Source organism: Rhinolophus sinicus, chromosome 2 (assembly GCF_057876585.1).
Source record: "Rhinolophus sinicus isolate RSI-liver-muscle chromosome 2, RSI-T2T, whole genome shotgun sequence".
NCBI classification, from domain to species: domain Eukaryota; kingdom Metazoa; phylum Chordata; class Mammalia; order Chiroptera; family Rhinolophidae; genus Rhinolophus; species Rhinolophus sinicus.
In genome coordinates, this window is record NC_142502.1 from 61,832,335 (window position 1) to 61,852,691 (window position 20,357).

Here is a 20,357-nt window from a genome sequence, read left to right on the forward strand (position 1 = left end):
GTCTGACTCAAGGCTCCCTTCACTCTCAGCTCTGCACAATTGAGCCACCTAGTCACCTCATGTGTGGGGAGTGACTTTTCAGTAGCCCAAGATTTTCTGTCTCTCTACAGACCAGCATTGTGATATTGTGATTTATAAGAACAAACATATATTTCCTCTTCGTCTCTGTTCCTGGCTTACAGCTCTCTGAACCCTTGGAATTTCCTAGATGATAAGAGCAATTGGGATCTTTTGTTATAATAGTTGGTGTTTTGTCATCAGTTCTTGAAATAGCGCCAGGGCCAAAAAGGTGAAGGGAGTGTGTGTTATTCGCAACAAACCCCTTTCAACCACACCTGAATTTATGAGAATGAGGTAACTTTTGGAAAGCCCTAAGAATGGGGGCTGGTTTGCCAGGGTAACCAACCATAATTAGAGGGTTGGAACTTTCAGTTCCCGGGAGGGGAGACAGGCTGGAGGTTGAATCAATCACCAATGGCTGACAATGTAGTCAATCACGCCTATGTGATGAAGCCTTCACAAAAACCCAAAGGGCAGGGTTCACGGAAACTCTGCGCCCTCTCCCGTACCTTGCCTTACAAGTATGCCTCTCTTCCGTCTGCCTGTTCCCAAGTTATATCATTTTATAATACACCAGTAATCTGGTAAGTAAAATGTTTTCCCAAGTTCTGTCAGCTGCTCTAGCAAATTAATCTAACCCAAGGACGGAGCTATGGTAACCTCTGATTTACCGCCAGTTGGTCAGAAGCAAAGGTGACAACCTGGACTTCTCATTGGTATCTGAAGGGGTGGGGGCAACTTGTGGCCCTGAGCCCTTAACCTGTGAGATCTGATGCTGTCTCCTGGTAGATAGTGTCAACGTGGAGTTCATTGCTTGGAGGTGCCAGAAGAAGCACACATTGGAAGTATGAAACACAGAGACTGTATATAAGTAACTCAAAATGTGAGCTGGTCCATCTTTGCCACATGAGGCCAGAAGTTAGCAGACGTTACTATTTGAAAATTAAACTTTGCCTCCCTCCATAACTCTTGCTGGGGTGGCCTGGAGGGTGGGCTTTGGAGCCAGACTCCATGGGCACAAGTGGCGATTAGTTCTGCCACTCGGGAGCAGAGGAACCCTGGGCAAGCTACTTAAATCCCTTTGTGCCTCAGTCTCCTCATCTCTAAAGCGGAGCTGAAAAGAGAACCTCTTGTAGAGGGCTGTAAAGTGTTTAAAGCAATACTAGGTGCTGGAGACATGTCTGCCATCAGCGTTATTGTATCTCTGTACTTAAATGCATCACTTCACGGAGCAGAGCCTGTCTGTGCTCAGCTTTGCCACGTGACTGCCCTTTGGCCCGAATGTTCTCTCGTCTGCCATGGTGTTATCTGTGGGTGAGGGGTAAGCTGTCCTTCAACACTTCCCACACCTTTTCACTGACCCATGTGGAATCAAAGTCTGAGAGGCTGTGGCAGTCTTCTGCTCCAAGTCTGTCATTGTACAGGGGGGAACGAGGAGATTCTGCACAGCAGAGGCCTGCCCCAGACACAAGCTGGCCCACCTCCCCAAGAGGCCTGTGATTATCACAGAAAAACTCTCCCCAATAAGCGTTTGTATCCCAACTTCTCCAGAGAGTGCTCCTGTCTGTTGGGCTGAAGACGTAGGTGAAACAAAGCCACCTTGTGATCTTAGAGACTGTCAAATGCTAATTACAAGTTACTCCATCGCGAAAGATCACAACGAAAGTATTTTTAATCCTCATTCCTTCTCCCCAAATCCTCATCACTGGAAAAAAAAAAAAGAAAAAAGCCAATTCTTTGAAAGCTGCAAAGCAAACATGACAGTTTTTCGGACAATGGTTAAGAGGTAGGTTTTTCCCCAGGGATGGCTAAAGCTTCCTCCCCCTCTTGTTACCTTGGTAACCGCTACCTTGGCGCCCTTGTTGATGAGCTGAACCACATTGTCTGCTTGGCCTTTGTACGCGGCTATGAGAAGGCGTTCTGAGAGTGCAGCGACCGCATCCTGCTGGCTCATGAATTAGGAGAAAAAGAGGTTTCCAGATAGCAGCAGACACGTCCCTTCAGCTCCACACGACACCACTGGCTCGGGCCGGCACCCGCGGGGAAGATGTTCCCGATCATTGAAAGGTGCCTTTATTACTATGCCATCTTCAGGACCTAGGGGTTACAAAACAAAGCTGCCGTCAGTGCCACTCAGGACACAGGACAGGCCACACCTCTTCTCCTGGATGTTAGGGCATTCTGCTGACCGCTCATGGCAGGGGAGGGGCGTTGGGGGAGACAGGACAGCAGGAAGGACACTGCCCAGCAAAGCCCCTGACTTACAGGTGGAAGGGAGCAGCGTGTGCCAACCTCCCTCCTTTCTACTCCCCTCAGGGGAGTATGGCCCGAACAGTGAGGTCTGCTCTACATTTCTGTGCGGGGCAGCAGACGCCTAATAGAATCCCCTAAACACCACCTGGTTTCCAGACCCACCTTGGACAGGTAACTGTTACTATGTATGCTCACAAAGGGGCTTTCTGGGCCATGGTCTGTGGATCCACCACCCTGATGTGCCAATTCCCCTGGCAGGTTAGGTGCCCGTGGAGCACACCCCAGAGATGCTGAGGACTGAGTTCTCTCTTTGGGATTTCCTCCCAGCATTTACTGCAGTTCGCTTCCTCCACCTGTTCCTCACTGCAAATAGTGCAGTTTCCTAAGTTCTGGAACAGATGGGGAGCTGGGCACAGGCCCAGTGATTGCTGGAACAACCCACCTTGGGAACAGCATGGACGCCAGACCACTGACAGCATGACTGCCAACCGCGCGGGAGGGGGAGGGTGGGGGCTAGGGGTGCAGCCTCCCTTCTTCAGAAGAGGGAAATAAATGGCCTACTAAAACCCCCTATAGGCATTCAGATCAGTGGCTAGAGGTTTCAACCAGCAAGCTTCCGCTCTTCTTTCCACCAAATGGCAAAAGGAATGGAATTTTAAAGGCTGACTCCTCCCATTCGTCCTGGGCCACCTTTACACCAAACCAGAGCCAGTGGTAATTATTTCAGAGGTGAAGGGCTTTTTGCATAGTGGAAGTAATGCTTACAGATCTGATCGACTCCTGCTAGGACAGCAAGGAAGTGAAGGCTTCTTTGAGTTTTAAAACATACATATTAAAAATACTAATATATGCAAAAGGAAAGAAAATGCTGTACCAAAAGAACACCATTCTTCTCCAAGACCCTTCCTACCTCCCATTCTAAGTTGGAAGGCCCAGGACATACAGACATCTTTTCAGTTGTTTCCAGGCAAACACAATGCTCCTTTCACTCCAGTGACTCGGAAACGTGTGGGCTGCACCATGCGGTACCTCCCATTCACCACGACATCAGGCCGTGTAACCAACTGCTCTGGGAGGCCAGGGGTAGATGCTCAGACATAACACAGACATCACAACAGGACTGTGATGGGGGTGAAAGATGGCATTTTAGTACGTGAAAGTATTGGCCAAATGTGAAGTGTTACAACTTCAGAAAGAAGTCTCTCTCTCCCCAACTCATGAATTACCAAATTTTCTCCTTGCCATCCAAAATGCCCCAAACGAAGGTAAGAATCACAGGGAAACAGAGAGAAGGAACCCTCACAAGCTATCCCACTCTGATCACCAGGCTCATTAGCAGCACAAGACACCTGGAGAAGGGACATGTGCCAAAGCAGGGGTCCCTCCATTAGCCACGGTCAGAGATCCCTGGAATGCGCCAGAAATCCTTGTTGAATGAATGAGCCAATGAAAGAATAAAATTGAGACTCAACACAGAGAGAAATGAGCTGAAAATGCCTCTGGAAATTCCCAGGATCGCACTGAAAGACTGTAGTTTGGGCTTTATGTTTGTCAGACTATCCCCTGTTCGGAAGTGGTTTGTTTTTATTTTTTTATTTTTTATTATTATTTTTTGGTTTGTTTTTATAAACACAGGACACACTGTCTTTATTCAGGGAATCTGTGGTACCTACAAAGTAACTACATTGAGCTTCTGCTCTGCTTGCCCCGACACTGCAAACGCAGCTCCAGGCCCAAATGGTAGGAAAATACACAATATGAGCCATGGCTTCCTGAATGATCTCCCTCCCACAACCCCATTTTTCTCCATCTACTTGTGCTGTCTCTGTGCACTTGACCTAAACCACCACCCTCCCATTACCAAATGTTTCCTGCAATGGGCATTTGAATGTCTCAAGTACATTGGCCAGATTCATACAAATCTTGTTATCATGGCTAAGATTTCACTCGTTCCATTCCACAGCTTAGTTCCTAGGGAGTGAGAGCTTGCTGCAACCTCAGGGCACGTCACCAACTGAGGTCACGAGCTCCAGACTGGCCGTGCTGTCCAGTCTCCCCAGCAACAGACGCACGGGTCAACAGGCCTGTGGTACATTGCTAGCCACTGCCCTCCCACCTCCTGTCACATGCAAGAAATTCAGCCTCTCAGACAGAGCTGAAAGCACAGCTACACTTTGTGCCATGGTTGAAAGCTACTGAGATTGCCTTGTTTACATAATTACCTTCGGTAAACAGCCCTTTGCAAGTCCAGCACACATTACCATTTCTTTTATTTTAAGCTGGAAAAACACTCCAATTGTGGGAAAATGTTGGCCAAGCCGAAATGTCACTTGTTTCTTTGCTTTTCAGGGTCGGCTACTTAAGAATGAAATGTTCCCCGCTCCCTACCCCACCCCACCTGACCCCACTCCAACAGTCCACTGGCTCAGGCCGGCCTGCCCCCCTAACCCCCTGGCACAGGGCAGATAGGTCAGTGCAGGACTTTGGACACACTCCTCCACCCCACTCCCACCACCGTCACACAGGAAATTGCCTAAAAATTCTGGAACAGAGTCCCAGGTTTCCAGTTCCTAATCTGCTGCTAGCACCATCCCCGGGTACTTGTGTATCTCAAGTTCATTCTCAATTTAAATCCAATACTAGCCTCATTGCTACGGCTTCTAGCCTTCACTTGCACTTGTATTTACACACAAGGTAGGTGGGAAGGGATGACAGTGGCTGAAGCTTCTTTTCTGCTTCCTTTATGTTTCCTCCTACAGCTCTAGCCTTGGGTGGGCGTGCAGGCCCCACTCACAGCCCTCCCCTCGTCTCTCATGATCCCTGCCCTACATCCTTGGGATCCTTACCTCCCACCTAGAACAACGATCCCCATCCTTTTGGAGTGTTGGGCTACTCAGCTTCTCATCTGATACCTCTGAACTGACAAATCAGGCCAGGTGGAGGCGTGCTGGGGAAGAGGCATAGGAGGGATGGAGGACCCCAATAATTAATGGGAAGGGGAGAGGCGGAGAGGGTGGTAACCAGTGTACAATCAACGCGTTAAACTGCACTGCCAACCTGTTGGGTCCCCAGGCTGTAGCAGCCGCATTCCCTCATGAAATCTCAGCCTCCTCTTCCAAGGAAATCAGCTATCATTCAAGACACTTCCCATTGCTGGCAGCGAGGAACTTCTTCTGCCCAAGTCTATCAATCACATCCCTCTTTGTCACGATGCTCACTTTTACAGAGTTCTGGAGAAAAACCTTAAATGCAAACATGCTGCCAGTCTTTAAGCAGAAAGGAAATAGATGCACGATCACAAACAGGCAATGAGCATCCTGAATCCAGAAAGGGATTTAGCTTCCAAGACAGCATTCCCTCCTTCCTCCCAGCCCACTGCCTTATTTTCATTGCTCTCCAATTTGCCAAGGCTTTTGTCTTCCATCACAAATGCCAGAGGGTCCCACAGCTGCTAGGTCTGGGATGTGATCGATTTTCTTTTTATAGCAAAATGTCTATGAGGTTGGCTTCTGCTGTTTTCTGGAAGATTTACAACGAAGTCTCCTGGTACCAATATCCCAAAGCCACTACATTCAGGCAAAATATTCTAAAAGAGAGCTGCAGACAAAAGTCCCAGCTGAGCATTATGCACCCCCCCCCCCGCCCCCCGAGATGACCCACAGGCACCCAGACGCTGGAGCTTACGGAGCACCGTCCGTTACAGTAACTCACTTTGCTCCCACTGTTCCAAATCCTGTACTCACATCCTGGGGTCTGTCCTCCCGAATCTACACCGAGTTCTGCTGCTGGATAACTGCAGTCAATGCTTTCCTGGAGAGATCATTAGCTTCCTAGGGCTGTCAGGCCCAGTGGGTCTGCAGTGATTTACGTTACAATGCTCGCTGCCTTTCCCCTTGGAGCTTCCTCTACCAACACTGGCCAAATCACATCCAAAAGCTTATTAAGACATCCATTCAGTTTGCAATCTGTTGTGGTTTCCTAGTCTGCTCGTCGCAGCTTCTGAAAGATTTTGGGTCTTCAGATTCTGCTGGAGTGCTCCCTCCTGCCGGCAGAGGACTTGTAACACTGCCCTGATTGAAGAGTCAGGGAATCATTCACATATGGGCGGAATGCTTTTGAATGATGCTGGGAAAACAGAGAATCGGAGTTGGCGTTCTTTCGGCAGTAATGCAATGTGCATGTTGTAAGGGAGGCAGGAGGCAGCAAGGGTCAAACTCTGTAAGAAACTGCCTTTATGGTAACAGGGAAATAAATGCTCATGTTGTGGGAACAGCGGAGACCCAAGCACTCCACCCGCCTCAGCAGAAAGTTCCAGCACAGTGGCTGCAGCAGCACAAAAGACCAGGGGCCAGCGGAACTGCCATTCCCGGCCTTTGTAAACCCACAGCGTGTCCACAACCCACCTCTGGAGAGATGGGTGAAGGGAGAAAAATGGGAGCAAAGCCACTGCAAGTGCAGTCAATGACCCTAAACGCTACAGGTGTGTCCTCCAGGCCACTCACTGAAGCAACAGAAAACCAACTTCCCAACGGGAGCCATCATAGAAAAAAGGAGGGTTTGCGTTTTGACGTGAGACTGCATCACCGCCCTGTGCTTGTTTCTAAAGCCAGAATTGTTGGTTCTGAGATGGAAAATAACTGTCAACGCAAACCCTCTCAACACCCTCCCCACCCAAAGCCTTGCCCCCATTTCACTGAGGGCGGCAGCTCCTGTGGGTGATGGGCTGGGATGAGGCTCTAGTCATCGCTGAGTTTACACCAAGGGCAGGAGACCAGCCAGGGACTCAGGCCAGTGCACTGCAGAGAGACTGGATTCCACCGAGGCGACAGGCTGCCAGTCGCGTGGAAAGCTTATTTTCAGTGCACAATACTCGCACTCGTTTATCTGAAAGTGATCACTAGTGGGATACTGCAATCACCACTAGAGGACGAGTGGGATTAGAACAGAGATGTGACTCACTCCCTACTTTGAAGAAATGGATCACCTGGCCCTGGTAAGCCTCGATTGGGGCCCAAAGGACAAGATGCCAGGAGAGAAATGTACACGGAATGCCACAGAAGCTTAAAGCAAGGAGTGGTTAATTTTCTCAACACTTCTGGGACATTTCCTTCTTCTCAGAACATGTATTCCACAAGCAGGGACCCTCAGCACAGGACTATTACGAGCACAGCACAACACTCATTGCTCACAGAGCCTGGAGTCCGCGAGTGCTACCTGCAAAACACAGGAATGATAGGGGCAGACATGCACCTTCTGAGCAAGCCTATGACTCATTTGACACACCCACCACCGCAAAGGAACATCCGTGCTTACTTCTTGAGCCATCTCAAGTATGGGAACTATTCTCCTTTGAAGGGACAGTTACTGAATCTGAAATAATCACTTTTGCAAGGAGGCATTTAGAGGCTGTTGCAGTGAAAGTTGATTGACATCTGGATACTTTCAGGAGACCTCTGACATGCCCTACCATCAAGAAAAGTTTGCTAACAAATGTAAAAATCATACTGGAGGCACAGGACATACCATTGAATAAAGCAGTGACTGACAGGAGGCTTGTGATGTACAGACCTCCCTTTCCACGTGGGACAATAGTCACTTGTTGGCCGCCTGGTACTGCTGGCTCACCAGAGCCTCCAAGTTGGGGCTGGGCACTCACATTCCATAGCAAATGACCCACTTGCTCAAAATCCAGACCAAGAGTCATCACTGAGCTTTCTGCTGCCCCATCTTGCCCAAGGCTACACAAGAGGTTCAGGCCCTCGTCTGTGCTCCTACAGTTTTCTATAAGTTCTTGCTATAGATTAAATTTTGCCCCCCTGCCCCCAATCCATAAGTGGAAGTCCTAACCCTCAGTGTGACTATATTTGGAAATATGTAGGGCCTTTATGAGAGAATCAACGTACAACAAGGTCATAAGGGTGGTGCCCTATGATCTGATAGGATTAGTGTTCTTATAAAAAGAGATTCAAAGAGTCTCCATCTGCTCTTTCTCTTACCTCTCTCTCCTCAAGCCCCCTCCCCACCCCACCTGCTCAGAGGAAAGGCCATGTGAGGGCACAGCAAGAAAGTGGCCATCTGCATGCCAAGAAGAAAGTCCTTCTTGGGGGTGGGAGAAGAGGGTAAGGGGGATCAAATATATGGTGATGGAAGGAGAACTGACTCTGGGTGGTGAACACACAATGTGATATATAAATGATGTATTATAGAACTATACACCTGAAACCTATGTAACTTTACTAACAATTGTCACCCCAATAAATTTAAAAAATAAATTAAAAAAAGAAAAAGAAAAAGAAAGTCCTTCCCAGAAACCAAACCCTATGAGACGTTGATCTGGGACTTCCATCCTCCAGAATTGTGAGGAAACAAATTCCTGCCGTTGAAGCCGCCCAGCCTACGGCGCCTGTTGCGGCAGCCTGAGCTGACTAAGACCGTTCCCTTCACCATGTCAGTGCTGGTGGGTCTTCCTGGTTGGAATGAGCTCCTCCAGGGCAGAAACCCCATTTTGGTTTTCTTGTATCTCCAGTACCTGGCCTGGTTCCTGGAACATGGCCTTTCATGTCTGTTAAGTGGATGAGAGAAAAACTAGTAATCAATTGCTTTTTCTAATCAGTGATTAGGTCTTCCAAAGCCTGTAGGTCCCATAAGAAATAGAGGAGGTGCCAACCCAGTCAGCTAACGTCTTTCCTTTCCCCACGGGTCAGGCAGCCTGTGGTTCCAGAACATCAAGAGATAACAATGGGGGTGGGGGTGGGTATAGTCACTATTCTCTCTCCCTTCTTCCCAAAAATAGAGGATGACAGCTCCTGGAGCGAGAAGAACTACTGATCTCCAGAGCGCCTGCCTGCCCAGTGACACAGCTCTGTCAGCACCCAAGCCCTGGACAGCACCACGGCCCCCCGGAGAATTTTCTTCTCATTACCCTCAACCCCTGTCGAATAAAGCCATAAATACTAAAGACAAACCAAGAAAAACCAAATTACAGTAAAATCAATGCACAGAAAGTAATCTACCTTCCATGTGTCCATATCTCAACTTCTACCCACTCGTGAAATCTGCTTTGATGTGGTTTCTCTCTGCCCCCAATTTTCCTACTAACCTGCCCGTTGTTGATGTTGTTGCCTTTGTGTTGTATTAAGCATCTGTGGAAGAGATGGCACAAAGAACTATAGAAATTGGGAGAGAGCTATGGAAATTTCTTGCTTGGTGTGCTGGGGTGAAAGGAGTCAGCAAGGCAACATTTGAGCTGGTTGTTGGTGGATGTGTAGGATTTTGTTAGGTGGAGAAGTGGGGGAGAACATAGGCAGAGGAAATAGCAAAAGCAAAAGCTGAATGGTTTGAAAGTGTGTGCCATGAGTAAGAAAGACGAGCAAAGAGACTTTTGCAGCAGGAGCTTATATAATACATGGGCAATGACCATAGATGAGGTTGCAAAGTCGGGATGGGGAAAAGCTTTCACAATGCCAAAGACATTGGGCTGAATCTTGTATTTGTGGTGGGGAGCCCTCGAAGTTGGTAAACAGAAGCGAGACTGGTCAGAGTTTTCTCTAGTTGGAGGCCACGCACACGGCACTGGATTAATTATAATTATGGGCTCATGATACACTTTCAAGATTGCAAATTCATGGCTCTCTTTCTCTTCCTTCATAGCTTCTTTTATTCCTTTGTTTCTTTTTCCCGTCTTTCTTTTTATTTTACTAATTAATAGACTTTATATTTTTAGAGCAGTTTTAGGTTTACAGAAATATTAAGCAGAAAGTACAGAGTTTCTGTATAGCCAGCCCCTCACCCATAACCCTTTCCTCATCCCCCCCATACCCCCCAGCCACCAATTTCTCTATTATTAACATCTTGCATTGGTGTGATACATTTGTTATGATTGACAAGTCAATACTGATACATTATTACTAACTAAAGCCCATGGTTTACAGTAGGGCTCACTCTTTGTGTTGTACAGCGTTCTATGGGTCTGTACAAATGTGTGTCATGACGTGTACCCACTGTGACAGAAGCACGCAGAATAGTTTCCCTGCCCTAATGCTTCCCCTAGTCTTCCCTCCCTCCCCCTCAACCTCTGACAACCACTGATCTTTTTACTCTCTCTGTAGTTTTGCCTTTCCAAGAATGTCGTATAGTTGTAATTATACAGTATGGAGCCTTTCCAGGCTGGCTTCTTTCACTTAATAATATGCACACAAGGTTCCTCCATGTATTTGCATAGCTTCACAGCTCATTTCTTTTTATCACTGAAAAATATTCCATTGTCGGGATGCACCACAGTTAATCTATTCACCTGCTGAAGGACCTCTTGGATGCTTTTAAGTTTTGGCAATTCTGAAGAATGTCCAGGTTTTTGTGTGGACGTGAGTTTTCATCTCACCTGGGTAAATACCAAGGACTATAACTGCTGAATTATATGGCAGGACAATGTTTAGCTTTGTAAGAAACTGTTATACAGCCATTTCCGTACCGTCAACCCACCTCTGCTTTTCTCGTTATCTCACTTCACTTTAAAAAAAGACCTACATTAGTATCTGTTCTCGCTAAGAGAAAGAAATCCAACGAGGATTTAAGCTTTTATGACAAAAGGCAAAAAGTGAAACTCGTGCTCAGCGTCTGTTGTGCAGCCAGGCGTGAGAGGCAGTGTGGCGAGGGCGTCCTGCCAAGCTCCTTGCCCAGCACTATACTCTATGCCACGGCTCTGGACTGTATCGGTGGGCACCGCAGCTCTATCTCGATTTATTCTGTGCATCCGTTAGCAAGATGTGTCCTAAAGTCACTGCTGCTTCGCTTTATGCTATTTCGGCTTACAATAGGATTCACAGGAAGGCTCTACTTTTGGATAGCAGGGGGAACCTGCATTGTCTTCCAAAGTGACTATAACATTTAGCATTCCCACCTTTGACATCGACCTAATTGCTCGATGCTATGTTGACTTTCAGTTCTTACCTTACATGATTTCTCCGTTGCACTGGCACTGCTGCCAGCCCTCCTTCGTCGCACTCTGTCCTCCTTTGGTTTCTGGGACCCACTCTCTGGTCGTTCACCTACTAACATCACTCAAACTATCTCTTCCTCTCATTCAAGGGTTCTTTCACTGGTCCCTCACGTGTGGCAGGTCCCTAAGAATCTATCCCTGCTTGTCTTCTCTGCTCATTTTCTTCTCTAGACGATCTCGCCCCGCCTGCTGCTGCCCACGTGCTTCTCTGCTGCCTAGATACGGTTTGCTCCAAATCTTCTTTAGCCTCACTCCTTCTCTCTGAAGCTCCAAATTCTTAAACGTGCAACCCTTTAACAGACATCTTACTTGGATGTGCCCTATCTACACGTTCACCACCAAATCCTCACCTTTCTCTCCAGAACAAGTCCTTGCCTTTGTCCTCATCTTGGTGAGGGCTCCCTCTTTCATCCATCTGCCTAGTTCCCTAATCTGGAAGCTTCTCTCATTCCTTTCATTCCCCTTCCTCCACCTCACATTCAGTAAATTACCTAATCCTCCTGACTGGAGACAGTAAGGCATGGAGATTTAAAATGCAAGCTTTGAAGTCAGATTGCCTGGGCTCAAATCTCAGCTCTGCCAATTACTTTGGGTAAACTTCTTGATGCCTCTAAGCCTGTTTCCTCGTGTGTAAGAAAAACAAGTTCCTACCTTCCTGGGTTGTTACAAAGACTGAATGAGATCATACACACACGATACAAGGCCTGGCACACAGAGGGTGCTTAAATATTCCTTGATCTGTTCTCTCTTCTCTAGCTGCATTGCCAGTGCCTCGGCTTAGGCTGTCATCATTTCTTACCTGAACTATCACAGTGGTCTCCTGGATGCTGAGATATTTCTTGAAACTCTGTTTGACCTAAACTGAGAAATTAGGATAAGAGAGGTGAAGTAGGTTTCAGCTTGCATATGAGTTTTGACCTCGGGAAAAGCAGAAGCCAAGGCCAGACTAATACTTAGGAGTCCGATACGTACTGAGTGCGCTTTTGCTCAAAATGTATCTGCAATACAAGATAACTGTGTGAAAGTCAGCACAACCTGGCCAGAGTTGGGATATCTTAAACTTGACTCTCAGGACAGACAGAGCCATTGAACCAACAGCGGTTAAATTCTCTCTCCACTGTGTGGGCCTTAGAGATCACGGAGCCAATGACAGGTAAGTTCCACTCTTCTGATGCATCAGTGTTAGAAGAGAGGGAAGAATGAGAAACTAACTTCTCCTCCAGCCTGTTTCAAATGGCAAAGATGGAGAACAGACACCTGAGCTGCAATGCAGCGGGAGCCACTAACAGTGTGCCTGGCGGCCAGGTGGTGCTACCTGGGATTCTGGCGCCAAATATTTTGCCTCTGTCTATCAACCTCTTTTCCTCTATTTCTCCTGTCAAAGAGCATTTTATATGAAGAGACCATATGGGAGTTAGGGGCACTGCTGATTATGGGGCGAAAGTGTGTAGGTAGCGTTGCTCTGCCATGCGGTTCTCCCTACCTCACTCCTGCCCACTCCCTTCTCCACCCCAATTTCTGGGATCATTGATGTCACAATGCTGTTTTCACAACACAAATGTGACAGTGTCTCTCCTCTCCTCTCACCCTCCGTGACTCACAACCCTCCAGAACAACGTCCAGGTACACCCAATCCATGCAGGTCTGGTCTCAGCCCCCGTTTCGAACCACGCTCCCACCCCACACCCATCCTGCACCCTGGCTGGGTCACAAGGCTGCTCAGAACACCTTGGAAGCACCAGCCTGCCATTTCCCCTTAGGATGTTCTTTAGAGATTTCCCTAACACCTCCTTATCATTCGCACCTGCTTCAAGGTCTCCTTCTCTCAGAAGAGTCCTCCAAGGCTGCTCCACCCTCCAATTTCCCGAGGCCAACACCCCAGTAACCCTGAGCTCAAAGCTCAGCTTGGCCACTTCTTTTGGGCAACTTAACGAATCTAAGCTCATTTCCTCATGTGCAAAATAGGAAGAATAATAGTTTTTACCCATGGGGTTGTTGCAAAGATTGAATGAGGCCAACTCAACAAAATAATGTATTTTTTTAATCCCACTGTAGTATTCACCAAACTGTACTGCAATAGTGTGATCTCAGTATTTTATGCCTCTCTCTTCCTACCTTCTGATTTAAAAGGCTTCTCCATTCACGTCCTCTTGCAAAGAGACTGTCTTAGCCAGAGATATTTCTGGGCTTTAGGATGCAGAGTTGGAGGACAGGCAGAAGAGATGGGAGGGGAGAAGGCTGACGTGTCAAGGGACGCTAAGCTAATCTATACAACAAAGAGCCGGGAGAGAAAAAAGTGCCTTGCAGGATGAGGGATAAACAAGAGTTTCTAGAGGATGGTGGCAAACAAAAGGCTTCGGAACATTGTGGAATATGAGAAATTTGGGAGAAAAAAAGGGATATATAAAAGATACTGGGAGTTTATGAATTGGGTTTCCTTTAACTTTTTAAGAGCAACAAGTACATGGTTACTATTCTTTTTGAAATTACTTTTGGTCTTTGGGTTGTGAATTTCTTTCTGGTTATTTACAAAGCCTTTCCTCTCAGACTCAGCTTCTCAGTACAGGGGCTGTGTCTCACTCGTCTCTGTAGCCCAGTGCGAGCACACAGCCTGGCATATGGCACATGAACAACATACGCTTGCTAAATAAACATATCTATGCTTATCCAACTGGATCGTGGCCTCCTACGAGCAAGTGCCTGATCTTATTTTTCCATGTGCCCAAATACATTACTGAACGCTGTAGTGAGTTGAATGGTGGCCTCCAAAAAGATACGCCCATGTCCTAATCCCCAGAACCTGTGAGCATTAATTTATATGACAAAAGATGTGATTATCGGATACCCTACAAAATCTTTACGTTATTGATTACATTCCCCAAATTGACTTTCGTATTCCCATGGAAATCTTGTGGTTACCGATTGTGCTTTCTAATCAGATGGACACTTGTCCCATTTGGGAGACCACCTCAGGGATGATGTAGATGCCTGATCACTGCACTATACACATGAAGCTGAAGCTGAACAATAATGAATGTCAACTACAAGTTTATATATATATATAGTTACAAGAAGTGGAGTACAGCATTAGGAATAGAGACAATGGAAACGTAATGGCTGTGTGCGACGTCAGAGGGGTAGTAGATTGGGGGAAGGGGGGCTGTCACTGTATGAGGGATACACATGATAAATGTCTAACTATTGCATTGTTTTGTACACCTGAAACTAATAAAAAGAAAAAAAGATGTGATTATGCTAAGGAACCTGAGAGGGGACACTTCCCCTGGATTATCTGGGTGGGTCCTGAATGAAATCACATGCATCCTTACAAGAGAAGCAGAGAGAGTTTTAAGACAGAAGAGGAGGAGGACATGTGACCCCAGAGGCAGAGACTAGAGCAATATGGTCATAAACCCAGGAACCCCTGGAGCCATCAGACGATGGCAGATGCAAGGGAGGATTATCTTCTGGAGTCTCTCGAGGGAGGACAGCCCAGACGACACCTTGACCTCAGACTTCTGGCCTCTAGAACATGAGGGAATACGTTTCTGTTGTTTTCGTTTCCACCACCTGGTTTGTGGTGATTTATTCCAGTGGCCACAGGGAACGCATACAAATGCCTTATACATAATGGATGCTCCATGACCCTTTATCCATCATCTGTCCGGCTCACTTACAATCACAGGGTGCGCTTTCTCTTCCCAGTCACTCGCACACCCCTCTGTGGCCGAGAGCTAGGCCCCCACCATGTCCTTGCAGGGCTGTGGTAACCAAGGGGTCCCTCACACTGCTTCCAGGAGCTAAGAGTATTCTACTGTATTCTAGTGGCGACCTATTCCTATAAAATGTCCTCCACTCACTGCTTCAGGAAGGAGACAGCACAGGAGGGAAGCACTTATAACGGTATGATGCCAGCAGGAGCAATGGCTCATGCCACTAGGGGTGAAGAGCTACCCCACTGGGGTGTCTCCAGGTGGCAGCCAACTCAGGCTGATGACTCAGCAGTCTACCCCCAGGAAACATGGGCGAACTGAGAGAGCCACGTCAGGCTGTCAGTGTCCAGTTCTGCACCACAGAGCACACACATGCGTGTGCACACACCCCATGAGGTTGCTCTGCTAGCCAGGAATTAAGTGTCTGAATGTACCCCTGTGAACACAATCCCAAATCCAGCAAAGGGAAGTCTGGAATTCACATGTCTACCCAGAAGTAAACACTTGTGATTATCACTATAACTTGTCTTTCAGCACCGTTGCTTCCACGGCCTTCCTCGCCAGACAGCGGCCCTCTCTCAGGAATGAAGGAGGCCTCCAGTCAGCAGCCCCACAGCCCTTGTGGGGGCCACTTGCCCTCCCCCAGCCACACACCGGTTGTTTCTCCTTAGCAATGACTGCCACGTGATCCTCCAGAAGTGGTTGTTTTTAAGTCTACTGGACTCAGTTTTCATGTCAGTGGTCCCATTTTATTAAATTGCTCTGCCCACGAAGTGCTAACATAATATCCATCTGATACCAGAAATTCTAGACACGGTGATGCACGTCACCCCTCCCTCCTACCCTCCATTTGTTCCAACCCACATGATTTTCTGCTATCTTTCTTTCTAAAAGCTGCAACTCTCAGCAAGCACATCTGGGTTGGATATGATTTGATCAGAACAGTGTCCATCACATACAAGAGGAGCCATCCAGTGGTCTGGAAAGGCCGGTACTATGTCCACTCTTTCCACACCACTGTTTGCAGAAGACTATACACAGGGTCTCTAATTTCAGTTCCCTTCCCAGCCTGGCTGAGACAGGAGCCGGTAGAAACAAGGGGAGAAGAAACTCTATTTAAACATTCCACCCATAGAGCACATCATGACCTTGGGTAGATTATACAACTTCCCGGGGCCTTAATGTCCACATCTGTACAATGGGGATACGAATGGTAGCTACTGACTTTGGAGAGGAGCCAAATGGATTACCTGTGGGAGTGAATGCCAAGCACTTAGCCCAGTGCCTAGCACAGAGTAGGCACTTGGGAGATATTAGGTGTGCATGATAAAGTCTGCTTCGCCAATCAGATTTCCAAATCCTTTCCAACCGTAAACCCCTCCTGCATCTCTTCTTTACAGGTCCCAGGGGCTACTCTGCAGCGTTTGGTCCCTTGGCCTTATTCAGCACACAGCATGACACAGCGTTTGGCTTCAGCACAGAGCGCTGCTGGGATCAAGTGTCCCTGCAGAGGAAAATGAGGACTGCAAGTAGAGCTAGCTGTCCGGGAGGCTCCGTGGGTCTCGCCCCATACTTGTGTCATCACACACCGACAATCAGACACGTGCTCGCACAGGACGGGGCTCAGGAAGACAGACTCCGGCCTCAGGAAGGTGAACATCTATTGTTAGGTGCAGGCAGGCTTCTCTGGACTGCGCTGCCTGTCAGCTTCCCTCCCTCACACTCAACCTCTCCTTAACCCTAGTCATTTCCCAGCAAAGACTTTCTTCCAAATTACTTATTGTTCATACTTTAAGTTTCAGTCATAGATGAACCATGAGCAAGTCTGGCCAACTAAAGTCTTTTGCCAATAATTATATTACATGACAAACACATGGAATTGTCATCATCATCAGTTATTGTGCGTGATTCGAAATTAAAATTATGCCACGTTTACAAGGAGAAGAGGTACCTACAATGAAGGTATAAGGAACAGAAATGATACCGACCTTGAATTGCTTATTATGCACCCAGAATTAGCCCCAGAGATACTCATTCCCAAGAGTTTTAAACAACCTTAAAATAATTATGTCTCTCAGGATTTTCTCATTATTATCATAGTCAAATGATTTCCACAATGAAAATATATTTAATTAGTTGAGCGTCAGCCGTCTTCAGGAGACAGGGTCAGCCTGAGAGATGACAAAGCATGAAACCCATTGGTGGAAGAGTCCCAGGTGTAGCCCGTGCCCTCCCTCCCTCTTGCAATCGTTTTCTCAGAGCATGAGGCTATGCTTTCCCTTCAGCAAAGGGTGAGTCTGGAATTGCTCTGGCAGGTGGTGGAGTTTTCGCTCTTGGCCTTGACTCTTCCTTGCTACCAGGAGCCTGCAACCTAGTCCTTGGGTAAAATTCAGATCCTCTTCTGGGTGGAGATTTCTGTCCTGACAGCCCTTCTCCTAGAGCGTTCTCTCCAAAGCCTGGGCAAGGACAGTACCTGGAGTTCTCCAACTTCAGGCAGATTGCCTCTTTGATGAGGCAACAAAGAGCAGGGCAGGAAGAAGGCAATAGAGAAAAAAGAAGGAGAAAGGTGTGGAGGGGAGAGGGGCGGGAGGAACAAAGGAAGAAGGACAACATGAAAAGACAGCAGGCAAAGATTGAGAAACAAAATGAAGAAGGCTGGTTTGCTCTTTCTACCCATGTGTCATAACTGAAGTCACGTTTTCCAGGTTGTTCTCAGTAATATGTTCTTGAGCTTCCTCTCCCCTTCCCCTGCTCCTCCTGTCAAGTTTTTAATGTCCTTCTTTCAGATAAAACCTGCAAAGATCTTGTGACTTAGTACTAAGAGAATGAAAAATAAAGCAATTATTTTATTTTTGACCTTTTCAAATAGATTTCCAATAAACAACCTACAACCTCCTGTGAATAAAATTTTGGCTATGGGGACATTAAAGTTTTAGAATCTAATAATTTTATAAGTACTTTAAGGTTTTTCTGAGTAATACATTATTACCTTTATCATCTTTATTTAGGTTTTTCTTTGTCTAGTATATCTCAAATGTTGCTCTATTTTATTTTTTTCTGAAGAACTAAGTTGCTTTGCATATGGCTTAACAATAAAATAGTCTGGCTTTCAGAAAAATTTAACACCCCCTTTAGTTTTTCTTATTTTGGGGCAAGTCATTGTAGTCCATTATTTTTTTCCATCAAATGGAATGTCCAGCTTTAAAAAGTAGGCGTGGGAGTATTTGTTTACATTTGCTTCAGCCGGGAAGAGCGATTGCATATATTGTTAAAATTCTTACATAGTCTCTAAATGTGAAAATGTCATCAATAATGGTAATGTACAGCAAATAAAGAATGATCTTAGAGCTCAAAAAACAGAAAAGACAAGACAGTGGGCACACCAGTGTGAGGCCACAGCTATCGATAAGAAGCGGGGGTGGGGGGGCTCGAATTCAGTCCCTTCCAATTGCTGCCACTCCCAATCCAGTCTCAATTCCTATTCCTTCCCAAATTAGAAGTGTTCCACTCAGCCCAGTTTTTGCTCATCAGATAATTTGCAGGTAATGAAAATCTTCTGGAATTAAGATAGCAGTGATGGTCGCACACCTTTGTGAATATATTGTACTAAAAACAACTAAATTATATACTTTGAAAGAGTGAATTTTATTGTATGTGTAATATAGCTCACTTAAAAAATAAAAAAAGTCCAGTTAAATGCCATGGCATTGGAATCAGACAGACACAGACATGGATTTGTCTCCAATCTGCCACATGCCTTACGCTGTGGGAAAGTCATTTAAGCCCTCTAAGCCTCAGGCTCCTCCTCTGTCAGACAGAGATAATAAAAGAATTATCTCAAATGATAATTTGAGACTCAAACAAGGTAATAAGCAGAGTGTTTGGCACAGTGATGACACATAGAAAGTGCCTAATAAACTATCATTGCTGTTAAGGTGACAGAAAGAATAAACACTGGCTCTCCGCCAACGTACCTTTTGACAGTCCCAGGATGTACTTGTTAATGACCTCCATCAGACCTACTAAATGATATAACTGTCTATATAATACTGTGGAAGGAGTTAAACTGGTGAAGTTTGCTGTTCAGTCAAAAGGAGAAACACCTGTCCCTAAAGGAAGCAATATCAACAAGCAGAGAAACAGCAACGAGCTCTGAGGGGATGGCAAGAGTTGTTCCCAGAGTCCCCGTGGAGGAGTCGTCACACAGCTGGGGCTGGGGAGTCCTTGTTTGCTGAGAATCAACTGGGCAGGCTGCCAGCTCTCCAACACCCAGAGGCCTGGGAACAAGAGGCTGGAAACAAGATGACTTCCCACCCTGCCCATTCGTCCTCAAGTAAGGGCAAAGGCATTAATACCAGGGCTTCAGGCCAAAGAAAAGGCAAAGCCCAACACCATACCTCTGAAACCACTCAGCACACTGGTTCCAACTGCAGGTGGCAGGAGAACAGGGTGAGAACCCTGCTTTCCCACCTCCAAGAGCCAACTCTTGCCAGATCAATGACTGCCCCCTACACCTACCTGCCTCAACTTGTTGCTGGAACACATTATACGCAATCCCCCAAATAACAAGTGGTAATAAAATCTTTCTAGGTGTCACTCTTTGCAATGCCAACAGTACCCTATAAATCAGAAGTTTCCTTGAAAGTAGTATTTCAGTGATGGCACTTCACAATGAAGCCTATAATTACCAGGGACTGAAGACACTATAACTGCGGGGTGGGGTGGGGGTGGGGGGGTATTCCTCTTCCCAGCCCTAGGGGCTGCTCATCTTGGTGAGCGGAAGGTCCAATCAGAAGATCCAATTTAACAAGACCTTCCTTCTACTGATTCTTGTTTTCCTTTTCTTTTTAACCTAAATGTGGTTTGATGCAATTTAAAAAGAAATCATCACACTGCTTTCAGCATTTTTTTTCCCAACTTTTGGAGTATCATTGGTTTGTTGTACTGTTTCTTTTTTCAGAAATGATCTACATTGATATGAAAAAATCCAACTGGTATATACATTTCTTTCCTTAGATTTTCAATGGCTATTTTTGGGGAATCAACATAGCTGCTAAAAAAATTAGTTGGTTACCATTTCAGAGTCAGATTAATTTAGGATTCACTCCTTGCCTGTTACTTTACTATGGAGAAGCTACTTCTCTGAGTATCAGCTGCTTCTTTTGTCAACTGACCACATTATCTACTTAATAAAATTGTGATTAAAAATTAAATAAGATAATGTACCTAGAATGTATATAGATGTCAACTTTTAGTAATGGCCAGTAGAGTCGTCCCTCAGTATCTGGCGGGGGGATTGGTTCTAGGACCCATGCAGATACCAAAATACCAGG

At 46.4% G+C, this 20,357-nt stretch overlaps 1 protein-coding gene across 12 annotated transcripts in view; it reads right to left on the reverse strand.

Annotated features, from left to right (window-relative positions):
* Positions 1–20,357, reverse strand: part of ANKRD6 (ankyrin repeat domain 6) — a 168,219-nt gene that overhangs the window by 56,403 nt on the left and 91,459 nt on the right. For 3 of the 12 annotated variants that reach the window (XM_019743299.3, XM_019743307.3, XM_019743301.3), the window contains exon 2: positions 1,895–2,157. In XM_019743299.3, the coding sequence (XP_019598858.3) occupies positions 1,895–2,014 (120 nt within the window). In that variant the 5' untranslated portion in view covers positions 2,015–2,157. Of the gene's footprint in view, positions 1–1,894; positions 2,158–6,056; positions 6,345–11,262; positions 11,476–20,357 lie in introns of those variants that run through there. The other 9 variants (XM_074333298.2, XM_019743303.3, XM_019743305.3 and 6 more) reach the window with 6 other exon arrangements.